Source organism: Lactuca sativa, chromosome 7 (genome assembly GCF_002870075.4).
Source record: "Lactuca sativa cultivar Salinas chromosome 7, Lsat_Salinas_v11, whole genome shotgun sequence".
Classification (NCBI taxonomy): Eukaryota; Viridiplantae; Streptophyta; class Magnoliopsida; order Asterales; family Asteraceae; genus Lactuca; species Lactuca sativa.
Window position 1 is genome coordinate 97,821,676 of NC_056629.2, and position 14,435 is coordinate 97,836,110.

General features: G+C 37.7%; 1 protein-coding gene across 1 annotated transcript; it reads right to left on the minus strand.

Moving 5' to 3' along the window:
- Positions 1–9,671: 9,671 nt before the first annotated feature.
- On the minus strand, positions 9,672–10,052 carry LOC128127296 (uncharacterized mitochondrial protein AtMg00820-like). Its single transcript, XM_052765751.1, has one exon. The coding sequence runs from the start codon at positions 10,050–10,052 to the stop codon at positions 9,672–9,674; it is 381 nt and encodes a 126-aa protein (XP_052621711.1).
- Positions 10,053–14,435: the final 4,383 nt, after the last annotated feature.

The window sequence follows — 14,435 nt, forward strand, 5'->3', positions numbered from 1 at the left end:
TATATATATATATATATATATATATATATATATATATATAATTTAATGGCTAATACCATTTCAGTTTTTACTTTTCAAAATATATTTTGTAAACAAAACTTAGTTGTAAACCAAAAAACACTTGTTAGTAGTTAGAAACTCCAACTCACAATTTAACTTTTTTTTAATTTTTTTTTATTGTAGAAGTGTTTCCAAAATTTACTGTAAACTTTTAAAATACGTAAAATTATATAAAGAATCAAATCGTAAATTGTTAAAAGATTCCAATAAGTTTTTTGAATTTGTTTTATGGATTAAAACATTTTTATTTTTTAATTAAAAATTGAAACTTCAAACTATTCGACTTTTTTTTTTTCTGTGGCTTGGAATTTTATTAAAGCCAAGCTAAAATCTAAAAGATTTTAAAAACATGTTGCCAATCGTACCTTAAAGTATATCTTTATTGTTTGAACATTGTCGACTAGTGTTAGAATAATGTTTGTAGAATTACTTACCATTAGCTGTTAGTGTTTTAATATATATCTGCAAGATCAATAGTTAAATACTGAATAAATATTGAAATTTTCAAAAACTTGTTAAGAAGTTACATTTAGAATTTTGCCATGGTAACTTTTTAAAATAACATACATGTTTCTCTATATTAAAGTTTTGATATGTGATACTGAGTTACTGTTGTAGATTAAATTAATTTTAACTTAATTTATTTTTATGTAGTATTTTATATGTTGAATAAATATTGAAAATTTCAAAACTTGTTAAGAGGTTACATTTAGAATTTTGCCATGCTAACTTTTTAAAATAACATACACGTTTCTCTATATTAAAGTTTTGATATGTGATATTGAGTTACTTTTATAGATTAAATTAATTTCAACTTTGTTTTGTATGGATTTGTATGATTATGTTTTTAGGATATTGGTTTTATTAATTTAAAAACAAAATTTTTGGGTCTTATTGTTGGGACATTACAAGTTGGTATCAGAGCCTTGGTTTGATGGATTCGAACATACTCACAGGTGTGTCTGGACTCAAAGTGAGGATTTTGGTAAATTTTTTCAAAAAGAAATGTATTTTTAAAAAAGAGTTTTCTAAGACAAGAAAGGGTGTGGTGCATACGATCAGCCGAGCTCAAGTAAGTTTTCCCAAATACCCATACATGTTATCTGATATGTTTTGATCTGTGAATTTGTGAATCACATGTTAGTTAAGGCTAAGAATTTGCTTAGTTTTGCATAATAGAATGTTAGGAGATATATGACTATTGTATGAGCTTGTAGACTTGCATGCTAGTACTGATCAGTTAATGATAGGACCACCTGATTAGGTTATTCTTGGTTCTGGTTATTTGATGCCCGAATACTGCTTGCTTTGTGCTTTCTAGGAAGTCCAAACTAGTTTTAGCTAACTAGTAAGTGAATATGATATGTCACATATTATGGGAGCTAAATAATTATAGAAGGTTATGTATTAATGTTATTGACCAGATCTGGTATGAGTCCAACCGTTGTAGTGTGAGACCTGTTATTCGAAGAATTATGTGGTTTTAGAGGTATGTAATTGTCTTTGTGAGCTAGTTAGACAAAATTAGTGCGAGTTCCTTCTGGAACTGATGGCGAAGAGTGGTGTGGGGTTTGCTTTAGGAAAACCTAGGATTACGTTTAGTACGGGGAGCCTTGTTTTAAAGAGGATTTATTGTATACGGTAACTTGTAACACCCTATCTCGAATCGTTCCCATTTGGATGTAGGTGACATAGTTTAGATGATTTGGGTTTTTGGTTTGTGTTTTAAAGCCAAGAGGTATTTCGGTAAAGTGACAGTTCGGGCTTTCATGGATGTTGGACTTTTATTCGGGATGTTTTAAGGAGATAATGTGATAATTAAAGCGTAGAGCTTCTATTTACCTTTTCATGGATATAAGGATCACCAAAATCGGATTTAGAATGAAGAGGTTATGGCCTTCAGAAGAATTTAGGGTATTTTGGAAAAGCCCTAGTACGCGGGCCATATATGGAGAGTATGCAGGTCAAACTCAAGCGAGGAAACTTATGCAAGGTGTACCTTTACGTATGCTGAGTGTAGTCAGCAGTCTGGTCGCGAAGCTTCGACCTCGTATGCTGGGCATACGAGGGATTCAATAAAACCTAATATTAGTATGTTGTACACTATTCAAGCATCTTAAGTCTGATGAATTGAAAACTCTTAGATCGATTAGATCTTCAACAGGTTAATCAATAAAAACAAACAAACACAGTAAACACGAGATGGAGTCAAAGTATTGCTTAATGATTCAAGAATAGTCACGCCTCAGCAGAGCTTGATGAAGAACTTCCACTGTAGAGGCGAGCTAGGCTTTGTAGTACAATTATGAGAATAATAATTAAAGCAATGATAACAAAGGATGCATGCATTTACCTTAAATGCTAAACCCTAATAAAAATAAACACGGTTGGACAGGCCCAAACCGGTAACAAAACTGGGCCAAGGAGCAAGCCAAAGACGCAACACTTCAGGTCCCAACAATCTCCCCCTTTGCGTCAATTGGGGCAAGACTTCACTTCTATTGATTTTCTGCAGTACGCTTTACCACTTTGAACAACTTCAGAATGGTAGCAAGTAGGACTTGACGAAAATCGATATACCATCTAATCATGTCAGTGAAATACTTCTTGTCACCTTCACTGTTCTGCTTGCATTTATGTATGATATCCCAAACGTGTTCCAAGCAAGTTGTAGTGAAAAGATGTTTGTCAATTAGAGCGAACAAACACTTTTGACCTTCGCCTCTGGTGAACATCACAAAGTTGAGATTCGGGTCTATCTTCCCCATCTTCATTCTATTGATGTCACTAGATGAACCAATGGGTACCACAGTTGGCTTCTTTCTAAGGATTGAAGCAATTTCTTGATCCATCTTTGCCAATTCTAGAATATAGCACACCAACATCCTCTTGATGTGATCGATGATCGGCTCATATTCAACTGGATTGGTGAGCAAAACGTTTTGTAGCACAATCCAGTCGTGGGGATTGAGATTTGGTAGATCAGCCAGAGAAATTGTATGCTCAGAGTTAGCTAAACATCTGGTCACCTTGAATTTAACATTGATGAATTTCCCTTCTGCAATTGGTTTTAGTACCCTGACGGTCGTTATCTTTTGAGCACTCTAGGTAAGATATTGAGGCTGAGCAAACTCAAGATAGTAGTTAATCAGGTCCCTGTCGACTTTTGGGTCAGGATGGGGAACTTCAGCAATAGGAAGGAAACAGTGAAAGACAAATGCCTTTCGGGTTATAGGCATGTCATGACTGAGAATCCCTAGAGTTCTCACGGTTTAGTGACACTACCATCTCAATCCAATGTGTGCTTGGACATTCGATAGCTTCCTTAATTAGCTTTTCCACCGACCAAAAGGAAAAAGCGTTTTCCTGCTTTCCAAGAGATCGTGAGCTTCTTTCATTTTTCTCTCCTTCTCTTCAACTTCCGTAGCAGCCTTAGCATTGAGATCAAGTTCTTTGTCCATTTGCTTTCACTTCAGAGCCTCAGCAATGGTCTCTTCTTCTTTGTCACTATCTTCTAGAACGCCTTTTCCTTTGTCCTTTACACTAAAACCCGAAGCTTCATTACCCTTCGGTCGTTCAGTGGTAACTTTCGGTGGAAAAGTTTTGCTTGTAGGAGGAGGCTGAGTAGTGCTTGTAATTCCTTCTCCCCTTGTTTCGGAGGGACAACAGTCTATGAAACACCCTCTATGCGACTTAACATTTCAAGTGCTGGGCCAAGCTTTTCTGCAAGATGACGTTTGACAGAAAGAGTGAGAATTGAGTCGTGAGCTTCCAGAACATTGGAGATAATGACATGAACATCTGAGACACAACTCTTGATGACAGTCCTCTCAGAGCGAAGGTTGTCAACCTCCTTGTTCGCCTGAGAAAGTTGCAGTGACTTGGTCTTTAGTTGAGTTGTTTTGAGAGCCACTTCATCCATGATCTTGCTTTCCATGGCCAAATCTTCTTGGAGCTTCTTGAGACGCTCATTGATAGAGGTCTGCATTTTAGTATTATCTATTTGGATATTCTGACGCATGGTGGCAAAGTGTTGCTTTTTGGTCTCAAGATACACAACAAGCTTTTCCACAGTGGTGTTCACCTTTTTTTCATTCAACTTCGCTACACCCTGTAATGACTCCAGAAAAATGTTAGCATCACGAATTAGTTTTTCGACTTTTTCGGTCACTTCTTTGCAAGACTTGGTGGAGGCATCTATAGTATAGGTTGCTTTAGCAATTGAAGCCTCATGCTCTTTTACAAATGTGGACAAAGAATCCTTCACTACAACTTCTGAAAATGAGTCTTGAGGAGATGTAACGCCCGTAGATCCGGACTATTCAATTTAGAGTCAGTTGTCCTTAGTCCGGGAGTATGGATTAAGACATAGTCATTCGTCCCTAGTCCGACAGTATGGATTAGGCATAATCATTCATCATTAATCCGAGAGTATGGATTAGTCATTCGTCCCTAGTCCGAGAGTATGGATTAGGCATAACCATTCGCCATTAATCTGAGAGTATGGATTAGGTAACGCCGTTCATTTCTGATCCGGGAGTATGGATTAGTAAAACGGTTAATCTTTTGTTTGAGAGTATGGATAGTCTCGTTGTACGGATCGACGGGGTGGGATAAGAGTTGCTTGTACATATATGGCGAAATTGTATATTTTGTGAGTTCTAAATTACATATATGATATAACATTGTGGGATTGAAATCCCTATATACTCACCAGGTTTCCAAACCTGACCCACTCAGTTTTTTATATCATAGGTGTTGATAAGAAGTCACATTACACTGAGAGATTAAGGAGATATAAATCACTAATGACAATGAATGTAAGTTCTATTGATGCTTATGTTTCTATATTGACAATGACATCCCAAATGTTTTAAAATTAATAAAAATACTTTTCTTTGGAAATGCTTTGATAACGTATTTATCATGTTTTACTGGGAACAAATTCCGCAACCTTTTTATTAAAAGAGATACTCTGATTTTTATAAAGCATAAACAAAATCGGTCTTTTCTAGCCGTGAAAATGGGGATGTCACAGGAAAGGAGGAAGATGCCACAAGCTTGTCAAGCTTCTCGTGCAAATCCTTGAGGTGCCTCTTGGTTACAGGAGCATCATCGTCATCATCGCTTTACACCCTGTATGGACTGTAGTAGAAGGTATCGAAATCGACATCCTCACCACCAAGAATGGAATTGGTTTCTGTCGATTGGGTAGGGGATGGAGGTTTGGTAGTAACAGGGGTTTCGGGTGCTGAAGTACGAACCCCCGTATCAGATACGTTGGTCTGAACTCTAGTAGTGGTTGAGGTTGTAGCTTTAGAGAATATAGGAGTAGGAATGGGAATGGTGGAAGTAGGTTGAGATGTGATGATAGGGAATGTGAGGAATGGAAATGGGGATGGAAATCGGTGGAGGAGAAGGTGCTTAGGAGCGAACTATTAATTCTAGTGTAGGTGAACGAGGTGGTGTGTCTCCACGAACCGTACCTTCGTCATCTGAGCTTTCGCTCTCTAATTCACTTTCGTTGGGTTGAATGATGGGTTGATGACTAGTAGGCACGTACTCTGAGTCTGAGTTGCTTGATGAAGAAAGAATAAGCTTCCTAACTGCTTTCTTGGCTTTCTTCTGCTTGGGCTGGGATGGTTCTGCCTTCTCAGACTTTCACTTCTTTGAAGTCTGCACCTTCGATACTTTAACTCCTTTTTAGCCCTTTTTCACTTCTTGCTTTTTGGCTCTCTTAGCAGGTTTGTCTGCTTCTTCAATAGACCTCATCATTTCCGGATTGAGTTCCCTTGGACCAGATGAAGGGAGCTTCTTGTACTCCTGAATAATCTTGCTTTCAGTGGACACACAAGCATACATTAACTCTGGAATTGAGCCAATGAAGAGATACTTCGAGGGATCAGTGACAATAATTTTCGTAGTGTGAAATGTAGCGATGGAGGAGAGTAGTGAGTCTATCGTGATGGGAGCATGATAGTGCTCCATTATCCATTAAGTGAAAATGGTTCAGAACTGGGCACAAGAAATTTCTATATGGCAAGAGGTAGATGACAAACTTTGAACAAGTTGTAGCCATAGAACCGAGCCATAATCCAGGTTGATACCATTGTACAAACCATAAAGCAGAGTCATGAATGACTTTCTAGCACCATTTGAGCTGACACTTCGTTCTAAAAGCCCTTTGAAAAGGAGGGTGAAAGGTCCATTCCATTGAGGAGGAAGGCACGATTTCTTGACCTTGGTCACAATAGATAGGGTTTCGATATACCCCAATTTGTAGAACATCGAAAAGAGCTGACCTGTGGAGATGGAGTCAGGATTCACCGTGGATGCTTCATAAGTAAGCCCTAGCAGCGAGCAGAATCAGTTCTTGGAGACTAAAGCCTTCTGGTTGAGAATGTCGAAATAAACCCTTTGTGCAGCTTTGTCATAAGTAGCAGTGGAGTAGATTTGTGAGAGGCATGCCATTGGGACGACTTCCACCTTTGATAGAGCGATGACGAGTAGGGAATACTTGAGACATTCCACCACTTGATACATGTAAGTATCGTAGGTGAATGGTGTGAGATCGATCAGCAAGTTTTGGTTAGGCTTGATTGTGAGAAAAGTGGAGCGAGCAAAGATTTCCTGAACTAAAGAAGAGTTTGCCATTGTTAAAGCTCGATGAAGAGGAAGATGAACAGTGAACACCAAATCGCCTAAAATCGCCTTCTTTTGCTTGAGAGAGTTGAAGAGTGGTAAAGAGTAAGACCACAGTAATCAAAACCCTTATATATGATTTTGTAGAGAGAAAAATCTGGAGCAATGACTCCACCTTTTTGGGAAACGACGCCGAACAAGGCGTGATTAAACAACAAGAAACCCCAAGATAGTAGCTGATGACGCATGACTGGGTAAACGCTTCAAATTCACGCGCCCTTTCATACTTATCCCCTTTTTCAAATGTGCAATCGAATAGACTTCCTGCTTACTCACCTCTTGTACCTTAAATTGAATCGTCACCACCATAATTAACCTAGGCTATATATTGACTCATCCCTTCGTTTGTAAATAACTGCATTACACCATTAGGAACCGAAGCTATATATTTATGAATAGCTTGTGAGTAATCGAACTAGACTTTTGGAAAATCCAATATTTTCTTGCTAGATGGTGTCAAAGATAAAGAAATAAATCAAACTATTTGTGGGATTTTGTGATGTCATTTAAGACACAAAGCAGTCGATCCCGGGCACAAATCTCTTCTTTCAAAGTCAAGAGAGACTTCAAAGTGCTTGTTTGGATTCCCGTTAAATTACAATCAAGTACTTGTTAAGAAGCATGGAAAGGCATCTTTTATATATAAGGCTATTAAGGGTGACTTTCGCTTCAATTTAGGTTTCGGTTCTTGACATAAGACCGAAATAGAACGAAGTACTTGGAACATATTCAGTGACTTCTTGACATAAGTTTATTAGAAATCTCAACGAAAAATAAAAACTAGATCCTATAGGAAGAAAAGTCGTGGTGATAGACATTTTCATAAGGATCTCTCAAAATAAAAGGAGATTTCAAGGTACTTCCACAAAAGTGGTTTCGTTAATTCAAAGGTGAAAGCTATAACATTTAATTGTTCACTGTCAATGCATTATATGTATTGAATTTTGTGTTTCACTTAGCACGTAGTGTCACGAAACTAAGATCGTTAACACAAAAGTTGTGTAACCGTAAACCTCAATGGTAGTTGCTGAGAGTCTCAAGGGTTACGTTCGTGAAACGAATTATGATGGAGAATAAGTTTGAGATGGTTAAAGAACCGAATGTACCTTTGCTATAAAAGATAGACCAAGTAGAAAAACTCCTAACTCAATTGGACAAGAGTAAGGTAGCTCATGATTAGAGTGAATTTGACAGCCTAATTGGGAAGACATGATTTGTATATATTAAGTCATTAAGGATTCACTCAAAATCTTTGGAGGCTTGGGTCAACATGCGACAGCATGCTTCTAGGGACACTTAGCTAATACATACATAAAGAATTATACCTACCCCAGCTCGATCATTGAGAATGGTCGTTATACACAAGTTAGATTAAGAATGAAGTAAATTGAAATAAAATGAAAGAAAATATTTTTGAATTATGATTTGAATTTTCTGAAAAGAATAAAAAAGAGAAATGGAAAATATTTTTGGATTTTATAAGATTTTCTGGAAAAGAATTATAAACAGAAAGAAATATATTTTTGGATTTTATGAAAATAAAAGGAAAAACATAATATAAATTACGAAAAAAATTATACATACTATACAATCGAAACCATCACTTGGAGATAAGAGGCGAACCGAGCCCGGTAGGACCGAACCTGAAATAGACCGAGCGTTCGGTTCATTTCGGTTCCCAGGAGAACCGAACCCAAAATGGATCGAGCGTTCACTCTATTTCGCTTCCAACTTTTATTGAGGCGAAAGTGATTTCGGTACAGATTCAACTTCCATCATTCCTAACCCTTGTAGAATTTTATTAAAAATTACTTCAGGCAAGGCCTTAGTAAAGATGTCAACCAATTGATCAGTGGTTCTTACGAAATGAATTTCTACATTACCATCTTCCACATGATCCTTGATAAAATGATACCTTAGTGCTATGTGTTACGTCTTTGAGTGTTGCACTCGGTTATGACAAATCCTAATTGAACTCTCTGAGTCATAATATAGTGGGATTTTCTTCATGTTCAGGCCATAGTCTCGAAGTTGACTTTGTATCCAAATGAACTAAGATGTGCATGATGCTGCAACTATGTATTCTGCTTCGGCTGTAGAGAGAGACACACAAGTTTGTTTCTTTGACTGCCAGCTAACAAGTTTGCCATCCAGAAACTGGCATCCTCCAGTGGTACTCTGTCGATCCATTCCACATCCTCCTAGATCAGCATTTGAGAATGCTTGGGCAAAGAACCCTGATTTGGCTAGGTACCATAGACCGAGAGAAGAGATTCGCTTCAGGTATCGAAAAATATTCTTCACAGCTAGCAGGTGAGGCTCGGGTGGATTAGCTTGAAACCTAGCACAATAACAAACATAGAACATTATATCCGGTCGACTTGCTGTTAGATACATTAGGGACCCTATTATCTGATGATAGAGGGTCATGTTAGTAGCCGATTTATCCAGAGAAGGTATTAACTTTGTGCCAAATGCCATATGAACCTTTACTTTCGAATCTCCCATCATTCCAAACTTGGAAAGAAAGGTCTTCGTGTAAGCCTCTTGATTAATGAAAATGCCTTCGGGTCCCTGTCTAATATTCAAGCTAAGGAAAAAGTTAATAGGAAATATTGAGCTCATTTCAAATTTAGTCTCCATCAACTTCCTAAATTCATCTGTTAAGCCAGGATTGGTGGAACTGAAGATGATATCATCAACGTAAATTTGAACGATCATAAGGTGGTCACCCTCTTTCTTATGAAAGAAGGTTGGGTCAATCGAACCTTGTTTAAACATTGACATTTTGAGAAATCTAGTTAGCGTTTCATACCATGCCCTTCGTGCTTGCTTGAGACCATAGACTGCCTTGTCCAGAATGTAGCAGTGATCTGGATACTTCTCGTTCATGAAACCCGGTGGTTGCTCTACATACACTGTCTCTTCCAGTTCTCCATTTGGTATACTTCAAAGTTCTTGTGTGCAACATAGGCGAGAAAAATACGAACCGATTCTAGCCTTGTTACTAGAGACAAGGTCTCTTTATAATCTATTCCTTCTTCTTGACAGTAACCTTTCACAACCAATCTTGCCTTGTTGCGAATCAAATTTCCACACTTATCCATCTTGTTCCTGAAAACCCACTTTAGTCCAACCACAAAAGCATCTTTTGGTGTTGGCATCGGTGTCCACACTTTATTTTGCTCAAACTCATTCAGTTCGTCCTGCATCGCCTGTACCCAATCAGAATGATCAAGTGCAGTGCTGATCGTCTTCCGTTCAACCTTGGAGACGAACGAATTAAACATGCAAAATTCCACTTTAGAGAATAGTGCAGTTTGTTTCGCTTTCAGTTGTGATCGTGTGAGTACCTTTTCTGTTAATTCACCAATAATCTGTGTTTGTGGATGATCTTTGATCCATTTGGTGAGAGGAGGGTAATTAGGATCATATGAGGGATCCAATTCAACATTCACTTCTTCTTCGAATCTGATTGAGTTTCATCATCGTTTGTATTTGCATTCTGCCCCTCGAATGATGATACTTCCTCAGCTTCAGGCTCAGAATTCTCCCTCTGGACTTGACTTTCGGTTAGTATTGGTGATGATGGGCTCTCCCCTGGAATAGTTAATCTTGGTGATTTGGAAAAGACGAACCCTCCCCCTGAATATGAGAACTATCTTTTTGAGGTTCGCTTGTGTCAGGCTGTTCGGTTATTATCGGTTGTTCATCTACCATTTTCTTTGCAGCATCATCGATTATCTTCTTCAAGTTGTCTACTGTAACAACCCGAAGTTGTTCATCGCTGAAAACCCATTCTACCCGTATAACTCGTCGGAAATCGAAATGTCCCGATATCGTTCTTGGGTTTAGTTAGTAAAATTTATATGTTTATTTTAACTCAATGAGTGTCCAATCCATTTAGGAACTCAAGAAATCAGCCCAAAAACATTGTTACATGAGTTTTAGAAATGTCCCCGCCGGGTGACGGAAACTCAATTAGGTGCGACCTAAAGCATCGTTTAAGGCCGGTATCGGGTAGAATTCCACCGTGTCCAAGTTTTAGGAACTATATAAGAATGTTTAATCTCTCATTTGAAGCTTTTTCCTTCTCTCTCTACTCTCTCTCTAACCTCTCTCCTAAATCCAAAGATTAAGTGTCCAAAACTCAATTTTAAGGCTTCAAATCCATAAGGTACCTTCCTAGCCTTAATCTATAGCATGTTTAGCTTCCAAATTAGACATTTAATCATGAAATTGACCATCATATGTGAGTTTACGGCCCAGGAGGCTGCCTAGGCCGTAAACACCATTTTGAAGAGTTTTAAGCCCTTAAACTCCTTCCTTAACTCATTTGGACTTTAGATATGGCTAAGGGACTTCAAGATTTGGACTTAGAACATGTAAATCTTTGATTTTGAGGACTTTGAAGGAGTTTACGGCCAACGCATAAGCTTAGGCCGTAAACTCATGTTAATGGGGTTTTTCATGCCCTTAAACCCTTCCAAATCACCTCTATGGCTTAGATATGAATTATAGGACCTTGGTATTAGCATTTGGACACTTGAAACTTGATTTTTGGGGGATTTAGATGAGTTTACGGCCAAGGATAGTGCTTGGGCCGTAAACTCCCCAAAACTTGGCTTAAATCCAATTCTAAGGTGTTAGAAAGCCATCCAACACCACCAAAAGCCTTGGAATAAATCAAGGGACCAACCAAAAATACTTTGAAGGCCTTAAACACATCTTTTATGGGGTTTCTAAGAGTTTACGGCCAAGACCTGTTCTTGGGCCGTAAACTCCAAAATTTTTGGTGTTAGATTGCAAACTAAACACCCCTACAGCCTTTAGATGAATTTTAGAAGTCCATTCATGCAAGTTTTAGACCTTGAAACACATTGTAGCATCATATAATAGAGTTTACGGCCATGAGGGGGGTCTCATAGGCCGTAAACTCCATAAATCCCTCATATGTCCCATACAAATTCATGTTAGGCCTTGGAATAATTCTATTAATCACATGTGATTTGTTCTAGCAACATTTAACTCCATTTTCTTGGAAAAATAGGAGTTTACGGCCAAGGAGCCATGCTAGGCCGTAAACTCCCATATAAGGGTCTATTTTATGTTTTAAAACTATTCCAAGTCCCTAAACCAAGTCTAGAAATTATCCCTTAAGTGTTAGAAGTCATTTAGCACCATAAACCACACCCACCATGAGTTTACGGCCGTAAACTCATGGGGAATGGGTGTTTTGGACCTAACACTCTTGTATAAGTTTACTCATGGGGAGTAAACTCAAGTCCCAAGTCCCTAGTGTCATTTCCCATCCTTAAACGCCACCTGGGTCCCTCCAAACACTCGTATCAGAGTGTTTTCGCGACTAGAAGCAATTGTCCCTATCTAACAATCAATCTAGGTCCTAATTAGATACAAATGTGTATCTTTAAATTATAATTAGGAACCTCACGCATTTACAAGCCCCGGACCCAAGTTTAGCATCCGGAATCGTCTCGTTACTCGTCTGGTGAGTTCATACCCCTACCCTTTTTCACTGTTTTTAACTGTTTTCAGGGGGGGAATACAAGCAAAAGTACAAGTGTATCTTGTACTCAAATTGATTTTTAACTTAATGGTTTCAGTTTCTAAATGTCTTAATTTTCAAAGATATAGACAACTAATGTTTCGAATTGCAGGTTAATTGTAGATTTCTTTCGAAAAGTGTTTTGATCTACATTATCTTTTGTAAAAGAAATTATACTAATAATAACAAATATGACTAATAGGATAGAGCGAATGCGAATACGAATATAACTAGGTACGAATACGAATAACAAATTCGAATACTAATAGGAGTATGAATACAAATATTAATACGAATACGAATGTAATCTAGAATGAATACTAATTAGGAATACAAATACGTCTACGAATACGAATGCGTCTACGAATACGAATACGACTACGAATACGAAAATACGCCTCTGGACCTCTACTGAGCTTCAAATATATCCCCCTCAGAATGTCGACAGAGCTTCGAATACACAGCGAAATGTACTCTTTTGGAACTTAACAGAACTTCGAAATTACTGTAATGTACACTTCTGTGTGGTTCCAAATCTTCGAAAATACAACTAAGTTAGTAAATAGTAGTCATCCAAAGGTAGAATAACTAAGGGTTAGAATACTTATCTAATATTATACACATGGTAATAACTAATATCAAATGAAAATGAACAAATAGACAACTCATCATATAGGAAAATATGGGATTTTCCTGAGATAGCATTAAAATCATTAACGAATCTAGATACAAATAGACAACTCATCATATAGGAAAATATGGGATTTTCCTGGGTAACATAACAGCACACACTCGAACAAAGAAACAAACAAATAACTATAATTATAAGGAAAATATGGGATTTTCCTGGAAGGTCATAACCAACCGTTTTCGAAATTGTATCAAGAAATAACTAAACTGTTTTTATTAAGAAAATATGGGATTTTCTTTATCAACAACTTTTCTTGAAACGTAAAGGAACTCGTCTTTTCAAAACTAAACTGCTTATGAACTCACCAACTTTATGCTGATTTTCAAACCGCTTGTATTCTCAGGTCAATGTTAGACAGGTACATCGCAACCTTTTGGAGAAGACGGAGCATCCCGAAGACTCGTCTTTACTTTTGTCTATATTACATATGAATAATACATGTACAACTTTACTTTCAATCTAATGTAAACAATATTATGTAATGTAATGTTTTGTGATTACTGCTTTACTTTGTGCATTGGATTTGATACTCAACGTGGAGTCAACCCCGGGAACGTTTCCGCCTTTGGTTTTCGGGGTGTGACATCTACCTTGTGGTCTGCAACTTTGGATTTAGAGTGAATAGCCTTTTCTGGTTCATCAAATAGCAGCATGTATTTCTCAAAGAGGTTTGAACTTGGTACCGTAACTTAACCAGATCTTGGAAATATTTCCTCCACAGATCCTTCGGTTGTCTTCAGTTTCTTGACGTAGTTATCATCGAAGGTGACATAATAGGACTCTTTAATTTTATTTGAACGCTTGTTCAGAACCCTATATGCTTTGGAGTTTAAGGAATAACCAAAAAAGATTCCTTCGTCTGCTTTGACATCAAACTTGTTTCGGTGCTCCTTTGAATTGAAGATAAAGTATCTTGAACCGGACACATGGAAAAACTTTACATTAGGCTTTCGGTTGTGCAAGATCTCATAAGGAGTGATGGAGAAACGATTGTTGAGATAAGATCTGTTTTGTATGTAGCATGCAACAGCAATGGCATCAGCCCCGAAATATAGAGGTAGAGAAGCGAAGCTAAGCATGGTTCGGGCTACTTCACACAAAGATCAGTTTCGCCTTTCGACAATTTCATTTTGTTGTGGAGTATATGAAGCCGAGAAGTTGTGTGTTGTCCCCTTCTCTGCAAGAAAATCTTCAAAGTCTTTGTTCTTGAACTCCAACTCGTTGTCGCTTCTTATGTTTCGAACTACCTTCCATGGTTGAACTTCTACCTACTTAATAAAGAGTTTAAGCTTGGGAGTGGCCTTTGATTTCTGCTTCAAAAAGAACACCAAGGTAAACCGAGAGAAGTCATGCACTATTACAAGTATATACTTGTTACCACCAATGCTCTCGATTGAAGATGGACCACATAGATTA

Excerpts from the sequence above, each read along its gene's own strand:
- LOC128127296 (XM_052765751.1), bottom strand. The coding sequence starts at position 10,052 with ATGTTTAATTCGTTCGTCTCCAAGGTTGAACGGAAGACGATCAGCACT.